We start from the raw sequence: 13,628 nt of genomic DNA, 5'->3' as shown, positions 1-13,628 counted from the left end.
TTCTTGTATTTGTTGACTGATTTTTATGTAGAATCTTTATTAAAAGCTATATTTAAAAACTAATAATAATAATACACCAGGAGGAGTACAGAAAGAAAGTATTGCTTTTCCATAAAAAAAAAAATAGATTTAGTCCGAATTAATATTTACAATTTATTTGAAGGGGTTTGACAATGACTTTCTGTCAGGTTCTGTTTTCATTGTACCAGCCAATAGCAGTCGGCATTGCTGGTTGCCAGGTTTGTCTGTTGTTGGGTGCAGCTACTGTAGGCTGGCACTGGGTGAACTGGAGTTTGCCAATCCTGCAGCTGCTTATTTGTTTGTCTCACTAGCTGAGTGAGCAGAGACGGTCAAAAACCAGAGGCAATATAGGCCAAGCATTCACTCGATGGACTGAGATAAAGGAGTTCAACAGCATTAAAACACACGCCCAAATGGCTACGTTTCTCCTTGATCCGTAAGCTAACTTTCACGGTAACATTGAGTCAAACTCCTCTGGAATACTTGTTTTTATGGTGTGATATGGTGTGGGACACTAGATGGCAGTGTTCTGCTCATTCTCCATATTCAACCTTTAATTATTATCATTTAGCTTTGTCTAGTATTCTATTCATTTTTTACATTTTCTTTACCTCATATTGATGTCCCCAGCTTGGTTGTTCATATTGTATATAACCTGTATTATCTTGAATATGATGTATGCCTTTTTGATTGTTAAATACATTTTTTTTTACTTGTAATTGAGTATGATTCTTTACTTTTGCTAAGTAGGCTAAGTAACTCACTTTATATTCGTCCTTTAAAAATATTGCTACAGTATGTAACACAGTTGTGATGTTGTTTTAGTCCAAGAAGGATAAACCTCAGATATTATTAATATAGCAGCATAGCTCATTAATTTCAAAGCAGGCCTAATGTTGGTTCAGTGAAAGCAGGGTGATTTGCATTTTATTTTTGCTGTGCTTTGCTGTGATATTTTGGTACCTGGGAAAATGGGCAGAGTGGGGGCTCAGTTATTTGTTTGATATACATCAAAACGTACACTGTGTAAAATAGACTAGTGTTGGTCTTTTGAATATTTCTACTTTCTTGAGATTTCCTTTGACACTTTTCTGGTGTCTTATTCCCTTTTCATTCTACTGGATCCTTTATACTTCATAGAGAGAAAGTGGGTTTATTAAGTTTTTCCTCCTCTGTAAAATCCCAAACTAGTTAAACCAGAGATAGGAGCTCCCTCTTGTGGCTTCTGCCATCACGTACATGTGAGATGAGGGTCGATTACCATCAGCTTGGCTGGACAGACACTGAGGGACTGAGGTGTACTGACAGGACAGATCTGCATGAAGATAAGCTGCTGATCTCAGCTGGTTTACTTTCACAGGGAAGGGACTCCATGCCAAACAAGAAAGGTGGACAATTACAGCTAAACAGAACCATCTACTGCTGAGATGTACAAAGACTAGTGGTGCAAAAAAACTACTTAGATCCTTTACTTGTGTAAGTGTCATGGCAACAATGTCCTGCATTCAAAATGAATTATTGTTATTTACAGTAGACAAGTATTATCAGTAAAACTGTTAAATGTATTAAAAGTAAAACAGAAACACCTTTCTTTTTGTTCTTTTCTCTCCAATCTTTGAATCATTGGTGAAATATTGAATCATTTCAGTTTTTTGGGCCTTGAAAAGTTACTTAAAGTTTTAGTTTTTAAGACGTGAAATTCTTATTTGGAGAAACTGCCAACAACTTGTGGGCATTTGAATCACAACATGAGGCTTTTGGTAAGAGGTTTAGTAATATGAATATAAAGTACAGTATTTTATAAGCGTGTGGTATAAGTATAAAGTAGCATAGAATGGACTTACACCAAATTGTATTTGAGTACGGTAAATGTACATATTATCACTGACAAAGACCAGCCACTGGGGTTCCTCCACATTACTTTATTCCTTAGGTTAGATATAAATCAGAGTGTAGAAAAGTGAAATGGTGCAAACACCATGTTACCGTGTACAATCAATGCAAAACTTCTCCTAAAAAATGTTGCCAGATATAAACATCTAAGACAAGTGTAACTGCAGAACTCCTTGATGTTTAGTGAGGAAAACATTCAAATATTTCAACAATACGGAATACAGCAAATGCAATCTGCAAACATACAGTACACGTAGTAGAGCTGCAACAATGAGTCGACTCATCGATGACCAGTGAACAGAAAATTAATCACCAATTATTTTGATAATTGATTAATCGTTGAATTTTTCCTTCAAAAATGGCAGAAAATGCTGTTTCCAGCTTCTCAAAGATTTCATGCTTTTCTCTGTTGTACAAAACAAAACAAGATATTTAAAGAAATCACATTGTGCTTTAAGAAACCGGGATGGACAATTTTCATTATCTTCTGACAGTTTATAGACCAAACAATGAATGAATCAATCTAGAAAACAATCAGCAGATGGATAATGAAAAAAAATCACCTTAATATATAAAAACACTTTAACGTGACCGAAAACTGTAGTTACAGTGTGCTGCCTGATATAACAGTGTAAAAGCGTAGTATAAAAGTTTGAGGAGCAATATAGTGAAAGTGTGCACTTTATACAGTTTAGTCAACAGCAAAGACAGTAACAAAGAAAAGAAAAACAGTATCAGTTTTCCCTGTAAGCCTTATAAAAGCCCGATATTGATATGTCCCATTAAATGTGCAGAATTAATACCAGAAATTGAGTGTGAATTGGCATTTTTTCTTTTACCTTGCTGGTGTTTTAAGTTTGTGAAAAAGCCAATGCAGATACATTAACTACAGCAGATACATTTTCCCACCCCGGTCATTATGTGTATGCCAAGGACCAATAGCCGCAAACAAGCTAATAATGTTAGTGCATAGTTGTAAAAAAAACGAATGTATTCCCAGCATTTTTAAACAGCCTGTGAGAACCGTGTGGAGGCAATCCCTCACCACTTTTTGGTCTGGTGTTTCTCCTCCAGAACTGTATTAAATGAAATAGTGTGTTGCACCAAGCCCGGCTTCACCAGACTAATTTACAAATGAGCTGGCAGATTCATCTGGTTCTGAGGCCATGTGGCACCTAGTGTAAATCTTGCTATACAAATACTGTACATCTCCCCATTAGTCCTAAAAAATATATTTGATAAACCCCTTAAAAGTAAGAAACTTTGTCCTATTCCTCCAAATGCGTTTTTTCTTTTAACAGATAATTTTGACTGAAGGCAATATTTTATTCCGGAGCAAATCTCTTAATGAGCCGGTGACAACATTGTGCATATTTGATATTGTAACCATTTTTAGGTTAATCCTTTTTGGCAGGCTGCTCGATGAGTTTCCCCTTGTGGTACTTCTGTCCGATCCCATAGGGGACGTGTGCAGATACAGTGCCCAGTTCGTTGGCCCCCTCGATGTGGAACATCTGGTCATCGAAGAAGATGTGCGGTTTTATTTTCTGCAGCAGGGGCCCTTTAGGAGCCCCCGCCAGGAACAGAGCCTCGTCGATCTCCAGGCCCCAAGAGCGGAGAGTCTTCAGGACGCGAGCCCCGGAGCTGGCGGCACTGCGGGCTGTCACCAGGAAGGTCCGAATTGGACAGTTCAAGCGCTCGTTCTTGGCGTAGAATTTTCTCTGGAGCTTCCCGAGGGCCACCAGGAAACACTTCAAGGGACCCTGAAAGAAAAACACTGAAATAAGAAACACAGGGACAGCTAAAGACTGGGAAGAGGAACTAAATGCACACACATGCACAAGGGCGCAAAAATGATGCCAGAGGTGATTTCCAATGTAACTAGAGCCAACAGAACAGGTTCCTAAACCCTGCAGATATTTTCTAGAGCTGTTGTTTTAAGCAGAGCTCTCTTACCTTCTTAAACATAAATTCAAGGAACCCAACACACACACACACACACACACACACACACACACACACACACACACACACACACACACACACACACACACACACACACACACACACACACACACACACACACACACACACACACACACACACACACACACACACACACACACACACACACACACACACACACACACACACACACACACACACACACACACACACACACACACACACACACACACACACACACACACACACACACACACACACACACACACACACACACAAAGCTCCAAAGCTTCATATTGTCATTTCTTTGTATTTTGCTGAATCATGTGTGATTTATTAGTTAAGTTTCTTAAATTGAGAGGAAGTCCATTCAATCCAGGATGCTTGGCCTCTCCATTCACATCTGTTTTATTTGTTATTATAAAAAACAAATCTATTCACATTAGACGAGCTCCCCTGATGACACTATTAGGAGTCCATCTACTGAAGGCAGACACATTTGGATGGAAGACAACGATCATCAGTACTTCCAATTAATTTTGAGTGTATGAAAACAGAAACTCGTCTATCACAGCACAAAGAAGCTGTCTACTGGAACCCAGAAGAAATTTGTTTAGGAGGGTGAAACACATCTACAGTATTTAATAAAGAAGTAACTGAGATGAAAACTATAACACGACTGCCTTATAAACATGAAGATCAATATGAGGCTATTTTCTGTACACAGTATATTCTGGCTCTCCCGTCTGCACTCGGTGATGTTTGACTAACACAGAAACAGCCATCAGTTACCTGAGCGAGAGGTTTGTTCTCAAACTCCTTCTCATGCTCAAAGAAAGTGTCCAGGCCGTGTTGCTTCACGATGATTTCTGACTCGTCGGAGAAGAGGACGGCGTCGCCATCGAACGCCACTCTCAGCTGAGTGTCGCTCAACTGGGTCTCAGTTTGTGCCATAAACATTGTGGCTGCGGCAATGCCTGAAGGAGGGGAGGGGAAGGGCTGGTTAAACATGTGCTTCTGCATGTGCATCCATTGCTGTGTTTTATGGAGGAAAGTTGATGGCTCACAGCTGAAGGGATCTTCAACTTCCTGGTTTATGAACGATGCTTTAACTGCCACCTTTAGGTTTGATAACTGATACTTCTGACTTTTTAAACGTTACACATGGGTCAGCTAATGCAGCCTCACACCTACCCACAAGACAGACACCGCTTTGATTGAGAATCAGTTATGGTTGTAACGCTAAAGTCTAAACATTACTGACACATATGGTTCTTCATTATCAAGCAAAGTGACATTTTAAAGAATTGTTAGTGTGAAAACGTAAACATATGTGATTAACGGTTTAGGACTGTACCAACTGGCAGCGTACATCGCTTTTTTGTCATTTTTATTTTGTTGATTTAATGGTCCGAGCTGCACTGAGTAGTGGCTCTACCACAGTACGGCGGAGAAACCGCGGGGGAAATCAGCGTGTAGAGCCAGATCATCAAATATGACGACAGAAATTCAAAGCTTCGTTTAAGAACCTCAGCAGAAATCTTCTGCAGGAACAATATATTTCCCATCACAATTTCTGAGAGCCAAGAGTAATGTCTTCAAACACCTTGTTTTAACCGACCAACTGTCAAAACCCCAGATATATTCAATTTACTGTGATGCAAAACAGATAAAAGCAGCAGATCCTCACATTTGAGAAGCCAGGACCTGCAAGTTGTCTGTTAATATTTTCTGTCAGACTGCTAATCAATTCATTTATAGTATAATTCCGGTGTAAAATCATACCATGGTCTTTTTCGACAATTACAGACATTAAATAAGCCATTGAGACAGTTTTTTTCGTGTATAAACTATTAACTGAGATATCAGGGAGAGCCGCTAACACTTGCTATCAGTCGGACGTGACTAACACTGATTAGCTCGGGGCGTTACGGTGAAGGCATAAAAACTGCTTCTTTTTTTTTCTTTTTTCTGTGCTGCAGGGAAATTTGCTGTCCGGGACTTTTCCAAACCTTTTACATCTATTATTAACTTATATTTCACCAAACTGCCACAATGTATATGTGTTTGCTGGAATAAATCATCAATGGGCTCCTTCCTTTTGGATTGCATTTGGTATTCGGCTTGAATGGATTTTACTAAGGGCGCACTCACACTGTCCATCCGTACTGTGCCCAAGCACGTTTCACAGCTAAAGTCTACACGCGGTACACTTGTCGGCCACGGTCCGTTTGGAAGAGGTGGGCTTTTGTAAAGCCCGTTTGCACATGTACGAGAACGAGCGTGCGCACGTGTACGAGCACGAGGCCTACGGCGGTTCTGACGTGATTTTTTGTGCGCCTGTTCGGACATAGAAAAAAAAAAGACGGACCATGCGCGGACATTTAAAACAACGGCGGCGAAAGGTTAACGTTGGTGTGATGCGGAGGTGGAGTGTTGACTACAGATTTAGTCAGATGAAAATATTAATATTGGACAAGACGCACAAAAACTCAGAGGTCTGTGGAAAGATTTGTAAACAAAGCCACACACACGCGATCAATGTGTGTGACGTGTTACTGCGTGATGACGTATAGACAGGCAAGAAGCATTCGCACCAAGGCCCAGGCAGTGTGAGTACAAACGGGTCTGGCGAGGGAGGGGGGGACAAGTACCCTAAAGCACGGGGCACGGTACGGACGGACAGTGTGAGTGCACCTTAAGAGAGGAACTGGTACCGAGGCCAGTTGGTAAGTCTTTCAAAAACGCTCTTAATAAACTCCGGGTTCTCCAACTACGTTGTTGATGCTTCATTTTATGTGTAGGGATCATTCTACTGCAGAGGTTAGGTGTTATTTTGAGCAGTATTAGTTGTAATAAGACGTTTTAATGCCTTAACCCTACGGCCCCGAGATAATCAGTATTCACGTCCGGCTGTGAGCGACTCTCTCGGATTTCTCCGTTTATAGTTTATACATGAAAAAAATTGTCTAGATGGCTTATTTGATGTGTGTAATCGCCGAAAAAGACCATGGGGTGATTTTAGGCCGGAATTACACTTTAAGCACTACATCTGAATGCCAGTGTGTTTCGTGTGTATTTGGGCGCCAGGGAGCCATAAACCCCATGCATCTTCAATCAGCGTGGGGTCAAGGTTTCCCTCAACAGTGTGATCGAGTCACACACACAGAGTCAACATGTAAGTGGGTAAATATCTGTCGAGTACATGTGAGTGCTGCTGAAAGTAACTCAGGTTTAGAATTACTCACCTTCCTCTATGGCCTCAGTGACCTTCTCTGAGTCCTTGGAGAGGTAAAGGTTTGTCATGTAGGCCTTCAGGTAGCCTATAGGGCTTTTGCCTCCGGTCATACAGAATCTCTCTATGGTCAAATCTGAAAGTATAAAAGCAAGTTGGGGATGTGTGAAGAAAGATGTCCCATTCTAATTACACTGTAGTAGCTCTTCTTCACTTCTAGTGCGTAATTACGAGCCTCAGCGCTGAACAATCAACGCTGTCTGGCTTGAGATGCAGCGTACCGTAGTGATTAATGCTGTTTATGAGGCGCACTCCAACTTGGGCATGGTTGTTAGTCATTAAGACGATGTCAAACAGCTCCTCGCTTTCAGGGTAGAGCTCCCTCAGTCGAGAGTTGACAGTCATCAGCGCCTGTTTGAGAGGAGGGAGTGCTTAACATCAAAATCCAGGGCGTTGTTGCGTCAGAGCGTTTAACATGAGGTTACAACACAAATGTTACAACATTGTCCCACAGCTTTCTTTCAGTTAGGTTTTCAAAGAGAACACTGAGGCATTAAAACAACACTGAAACAAAGAGTGTGCTTCATCAGGTGTTTTTTTTCTGGACACGCACAATACAACAGACTAAAGCCAGACTAATATATTTGCCAGGCTGAAAAAGGTGGCACTACGTTACCGTAGTTATCACAGATATATTGAGTGCTGCAGGAATCCTTAAACCCAGAAATGAGTTAGTTATGTTGCACCTCCTGCTATCTCATCTCAAAGTCAATTTTGAATGGGTTTTTGGTTAGAGGCTTGAGATAAGGGTCTGTGGTTAACACAAGCTTATGACATTTTCACATTTGGTTCTATGAGTAGCTTGTATGTGGTTGCTAACAAGTGGCCAAACGAGAGAACAAACCTTATCACACCATACAAGTAAAATCAGTTAGGAGCAATGGGTGATGTAGTTTGTTTATAGCTTTTTGACGATTGCATTTACACTTCAAAAATCCTTAAAGTGGTGTTCAATTGTGAAGATATTCTTGCTCAGCAAAACCTGCAGGTGTCATAAACTTGTGTTTGCCACAGAGCTTTTTTTTTTTTTTAAGTAATCCAAAATCCAATGAAAAAGTCACAACGTCTTTAGGGAAGGGAATAAGGGCGATGCAAACTCCCGGGTCGGCCTACAAATCTACGGCATCTCTGCAGCACTCTAATGGTGTCACTGTATACGTCTGCAGAGAAGTAACAAGATATCAGAGAACAGAGAGGCAGAGGAAATGTTTGCCTCAGAAATGCTAGAAATGCTGGACTTTCTGGCTGCAGGTGAAGAATGGTGTGATTTCCTGACTTGTATGACTGCATTCCAAGAAGGGGCAAAGCAGTTTGAAAAGCAGAGAGTTTCTGATATTTTGTTTCCCTTTTTTTGTCCCGGCACTGAAGTCTGGATTGGTTTGGGTTTAAAATGAATTAATTAAATGTCAACTAGAACTCTCCATCATATCAGAGATGGATGATCCATCCATCCATCTTCAACCACTTTTCCTTATCGGGGTCGAGTGGGGGCTGGAGCTGATCTCAGCTGACATAGGGTGTAAGGCGGGGTACACCCCGGACAGGACGTCAGTCTATCACAGGGCACATAGAGACAAACAACCATTCACAATCACATTCACACCTATGGGCAATTTACATTAATCAATTAACCTAACACGTGCATGTCTTTGGACTGTGGGGGGAAGCTGGAGAACCTGAAGAAAACCTCACACTGGGAGAACATGCAAACAGAAGGGCCCCAGCCGGGATTCAAACCAGGACCCATCTTGCTGTGAGGCGACAGTGCTAACCACCACACCATTATGCAGACAAGATGGATGATATCTAACAGAATTTAAAACATGATGGTTTCCCTAATAAACATTATCCCTTCACAGTTTTATGATGATTGTACTGGTGCCAAAAATCCAAATACCTGTATTTTTGCTCTGAGGTGCAATCAGCACAAAAAATAGACTCCAGATGAGGATGCATGAGTGACTGAAACCCTGTCCATTATCAGAGGCTACTGTCGGTTCCCTTGTGCAATCCTCGTGCATTCATGCAGGTGAAGTGAAGTAATACAGTTCAGGCACCACGCCCTGCCAACACCCTGCACACTGAGACTTGCAGGAACCCTACCGGGGGCCTACCTTGACGAAGGGGAAAGCAACTCCTGGCTTCAGAGGCTCGTGTTCATGCTCCACCTGATGAGCCACGTACTTCTCCAGCCCCTCGTCCTCGTAGATCTTCCTCTCTGCCACCATGTTAAAGAGGGTGCGAGACGAGACTGCGATGGTGACAGCAAAGCGGGGTTTGGGCTGAGAGAGGATGGGAAAATACACCAGCGGCACTCATAAAGTTTTGTATGCAAGAACGCAGATTGAGTTAACGTTAACACACGCTTATGGTTCGTACAAGTTTGGAGGAAAGTACTTACAGGTCTGGGTTTGTTTGTTTTGAGGTTGTCAAAGAAAGCTTTGGCCGCGGCCCAGTCCTTCTCCTCTCCGCTGTCTTCAGCTGGAGGACAGTCGCTCGGCTTCATTTCGCTCATTTTTATAAACTATGGTGAAGTCCCAAAAACCTAAACACGCCGGTGGGTGTGAGACAGATGCAGCTTGTTGTAAACTTTGCGGAAATGTAATTTTTCAAACAGAAAAAAAAAAAAAAAAACCATGGTGGGCGTGTCCCAAAGCACTGACGTAGGCAGGTCTGGGGGGCATCCCTCGCATCTGATTGGCTGGTGACAGAAAGTACTTTTGTGTACGCAAAAATAATATTTTTCCATCATTGTAAGAACACAATAAATGTAGCAATATAATAATTACTTAGTTTTTGCTTCCCTTATTTCTTCAGAAATAATTTTATTCAAAAAACATAAAGCCAGAGGGGCAGTGGTGGAAAGTAATGAAGTACTTTTAGTTAAGTACTGTACTTTTATTTGTGTTAGGCTACTTTATACTTCTATTCCACCACATTTAAGAGGAACATGTATTTTTAGTGTGTGATTTTATATTTTACCATCTGCTGTTGTTATTATTATTATTATTATTATCAGTATTAGTATTGTATACATTTTTCTGACAGCCATAGTTACCAGTTATTTTTCAGAATAAGATTTTACATTAAAAAAACAGCCACATGACTCTTGCCCACTGTATCTATAGCAGTCCACAGACGTTAAACGTATCTCCACCCTGAGCAGCAGTGAAATGCCGCTTACAAACTGATGTTTCATCCAAAAAGTAGCCAACTATGCTGCTCAACAAATAGATAAATATGATGATAAATATCGATGTGTCTTTTTTAAGGTCATCTTGTTATGTTGTCTCTGATAATGGACCACCATAGTCAGTGTAAGCTAATAAACATTGTACATTGTGCACTTAGGCTATTAATATTATAATGTTTCTTTGGTGTTTGTTGCTACTTCCCACATCACTGCCACTTTGCTTCGTAAATGTGTCTTTAATTGCGCTCATAGAATAGTTTGTATGTTTACTTATTTTACTTGTATACTATTTATATTGTTATATTGGCTATATTTCTTTAATTTCACTATTTATCTGTACTTATTTCTGTCCTTGTGCTGCTGCAACAACTGAATTTGGCCTCTGGGGATCAATGAGGATCATCTTATTTTACTTTATTTCCTTTTATTGTTTGCACAATTTGAAAACATACAAATTACAAACAAAGACAAATGATTAAAAAAATACTATACAGAAAGAGGAAAAAAAAACCCAGAGGGCTTATTTGAATCCTCCACCATAAAACTAATCACAAAGTTAATGAGATTTCAAAATACACAAAATGCAAAACAAAGTGATGGTAATCTTATGACAAAATATGTTTGGTAGCAACGATGAGAAAGAAAGAACAGTGATAATTTCCATTTAACAAAACAAAAAACAAAACTGTGAGTGTGTAATATGTAAGGAAGTATGTATGTGTGTGTGTGTGTGTGTGTGTGGGGGGGGGGGGTCATTTTTTTACTGTACTGACCCCTGAACAGGTAAATTACCTCTGAGTAAGACAAACAAGACATAGACAACAATACACGAGGAAAATAATTTATAAAACAGCAGTTAAATGCTTGTTTAAGCGTCTTTTGTAACATTCTATCGAGATACAATTTTAAGCCAAATAGAAAAACCCCAAAATCTTATTGACAACTGACCTCTATGAGTGAGACATTTAGGGGGGTGAAGATGTGATGATTTACGAGTTGAATATGAATGTAACTGTAAGTTTGCTTTAAAATAAGACTCAGGAATATTCCGTTCACCAACCCTGTTGTTATCTTTGGGGTCACTTTGATCCCATTCAACGTTTAACATCTATAAAAACAGGGTTGACATTTTTTTTAATTCATATTTAAGGGCTTTTCCTAATTTTTAAGGGTACAACTGGGGAAACCTAAAATCAACATGATTATATTTTTTCATTGTCCTGTACACATACTTGTTGCATCGGTTTTCATTTGGGTCGATTTGATAAAATTAAATGATTTAATAATTATTGTTATTATCTATTTTACAATAAAAATATTTAGATACGTTTGAAATTGTTTTTCCTGAGGTCAAATTGAGCCTGTACGTTGGGATAAAGGAAATTGCTTTAATTCTAAACATTATAAATAACTCAAAATAGTACTTACAAATAATATACTTACTTTAAAACACACAAAAGAAATATCCCTCAATCCAATTTTAGGTCAATTGGGAAGATATTTTATTTTTTTCTGTATATTTCCAAAGTCACGTTATATGTATTCTGGATGTATAAGAGGTGTTTGGGGTGCTGTGTTTAATTTAAAATGCTATTTTGGCAGGCAACAAATACACAGAGAGTACCTGACATATTGATGATTATGGTGATTTTCTGGATGTTTACATTGCTGGACCCAAGGGAAAACGGTGTTGGTCAAATTTGAGGGTAACAGGAGGGTCAAAAGTATTTTGTAAATGAAAACACATATTTGAAAAAATATCTATGCCATAAAGAGTAAAAATGTGGAGTTTCTGAATATGTGACTCTGATCCGGTTGCAATCCTCACAAAACGTTTCTGTAAGGACCAACATTTTGATCTGATCTCACACTTAAATTAAATTATTATTATTATCACATATTTATGGATGCTTATACAATCTCTCTCTCCCTCACACACACCACACACACACGGACACACACACACACACACACACACACACACACACACGCACACACACACGGTCCACTAGCACATGAATGACCTCCCTCCTCCATCACACCCCCCACAGATGGTAGAGTCCGGGACGGAACATCATGGCGATTGACGGTAAGTGCTCGGTCTCAGGTGTCCTGCGGGACTCGCGTGAAACTTTGCTCTGAACAGAATGGGGACGTTTTTAAAATCAAAACTGAGAAAACGTCCCATTTGATATGCATAAGACCGATATTTTGTAGGCAGTCTGTGTTTGATACCACGCCGTGAGTACCGCAGTGCTCCGGAGCTGGGACAGCGGCACGAGGCTGGTGCTGATGCAGGATTGTTGTGATCCCTTCATGGGATGCTCGCGTGCTCTCTCAGCCGAGTGAAGTGATGTAAAGTGGACATGTAGAGAGCCCCGGTGCTTTCACTGACCCGACTCACGTTCAGGCAGAATATTCGATGAAAGCACGCCTGTGTGACAGCGATTACATATAAGATATATATGTTTCAGTTTACTTCGCATCACATGACTTTGTTTTGCTACTGTTAAAGAACTACATCACCTCGCGGATGAATATGGTGTAATATTATTAGATTCATTATTATTATTATTTTAATTGAAAGGATGCAGTCAGTGAAGAGTATAGGCGCGTGCCCCTGTCCCGTCACTGTTCTCATAGTGTGTCACGTGCAGCCATGCGTGCAGCCGTGTTTGTTGATCCAGCACCTGAGAGAGAGACAGAGGGGTTCATAAAGACACACCAGCAGTGACTCACCAGTTGTGCAGGGAATATATCTGCAATTCATATTTCATATATACACACATATACTCTACTACCTTATGAGTATTCATGCAGCAAGTCAGAATGTTCTATTAACCTATTATTCAAAATATTAAAATAAGACCCACACTGTGTCTTAAAACCTCTTTAATTGTGAACGTGCCACAAGGATGTAGCACCTGTTGGACTGTATGTGATTTTACAAATCATTTTAGCTGATCATTAAGTAAGTAAACGTTTCAGAATCACATCAGAATAGATTTTTTTATAGATATATTGATAGATGGACAGATAGATAGATGGATAGATAGATAGATGGACAGATAGATAGATGGATAGATGGATAAATGGCTAGATAGATAGATATATGGATAGATAGATAGATAGATAGATAGATAGATAGATAGATATATAGATAGATAGATATATAGACAGATAGACAGATAGATAGATATATAGATAGATAGATAGATAGATAGATAAATGGATGGATAGATAGATAGATAGATAGATAGA

General features: G+C 39.8%; 1 protein-coding gene across 1 annotated transcript; it reads right to left on the bottom strand.

Annotated features, from left to right (window-relative positions):
* Positions 1-1,932: 1,932 nt before the first annotated feature.
* Positions 1,933-9,762, bottom strand: LOC310961930 (cytosolic 5'-nucleotidase 1A-like). Its single transcript, XM_083934236.1, has 6 exons — positions 9,576-9,762; positions 9,289-9,456; positions 7,396-7,525; positions 7,128-7,250; positions 4,672-4,856; positions 1,933-3,677 (listed from the first exon to the last, which is right to left on the bottom strand). The coding sequence occupies exons 1-6, from the start codon at positions 9,687-9,689 to the stop codon at positions 3,312-3,314; spliced, it is 1,086 nt and encodes a 361-aa protein (XP_083790362.1). The 5' UTR covers positions 9,690-9,762; the 3' UTR covers positions 1,933-3,311.
* Positions 9,763-13,628: the final 3,866 nt, after the last annotated feature.

This window comes from Echiichthys vipera (assembly GCF_963691815.1).
Source record: "Echiichthys vipera genome assembly, chromosome: 19".
Classification (NCBI taxonomy): domain Eukaryota; kingdom Metazoa; phylum Chordata; class Actinopteri; order Perciformes; family Trachinidae; genus Echiichthys; species Echiichthys vipera.
The sequence above is the reverse complement of the archived record's forward strand: the minus strand, read 5'-3'. Positions and strand labels throughout refer to the sequence as shown.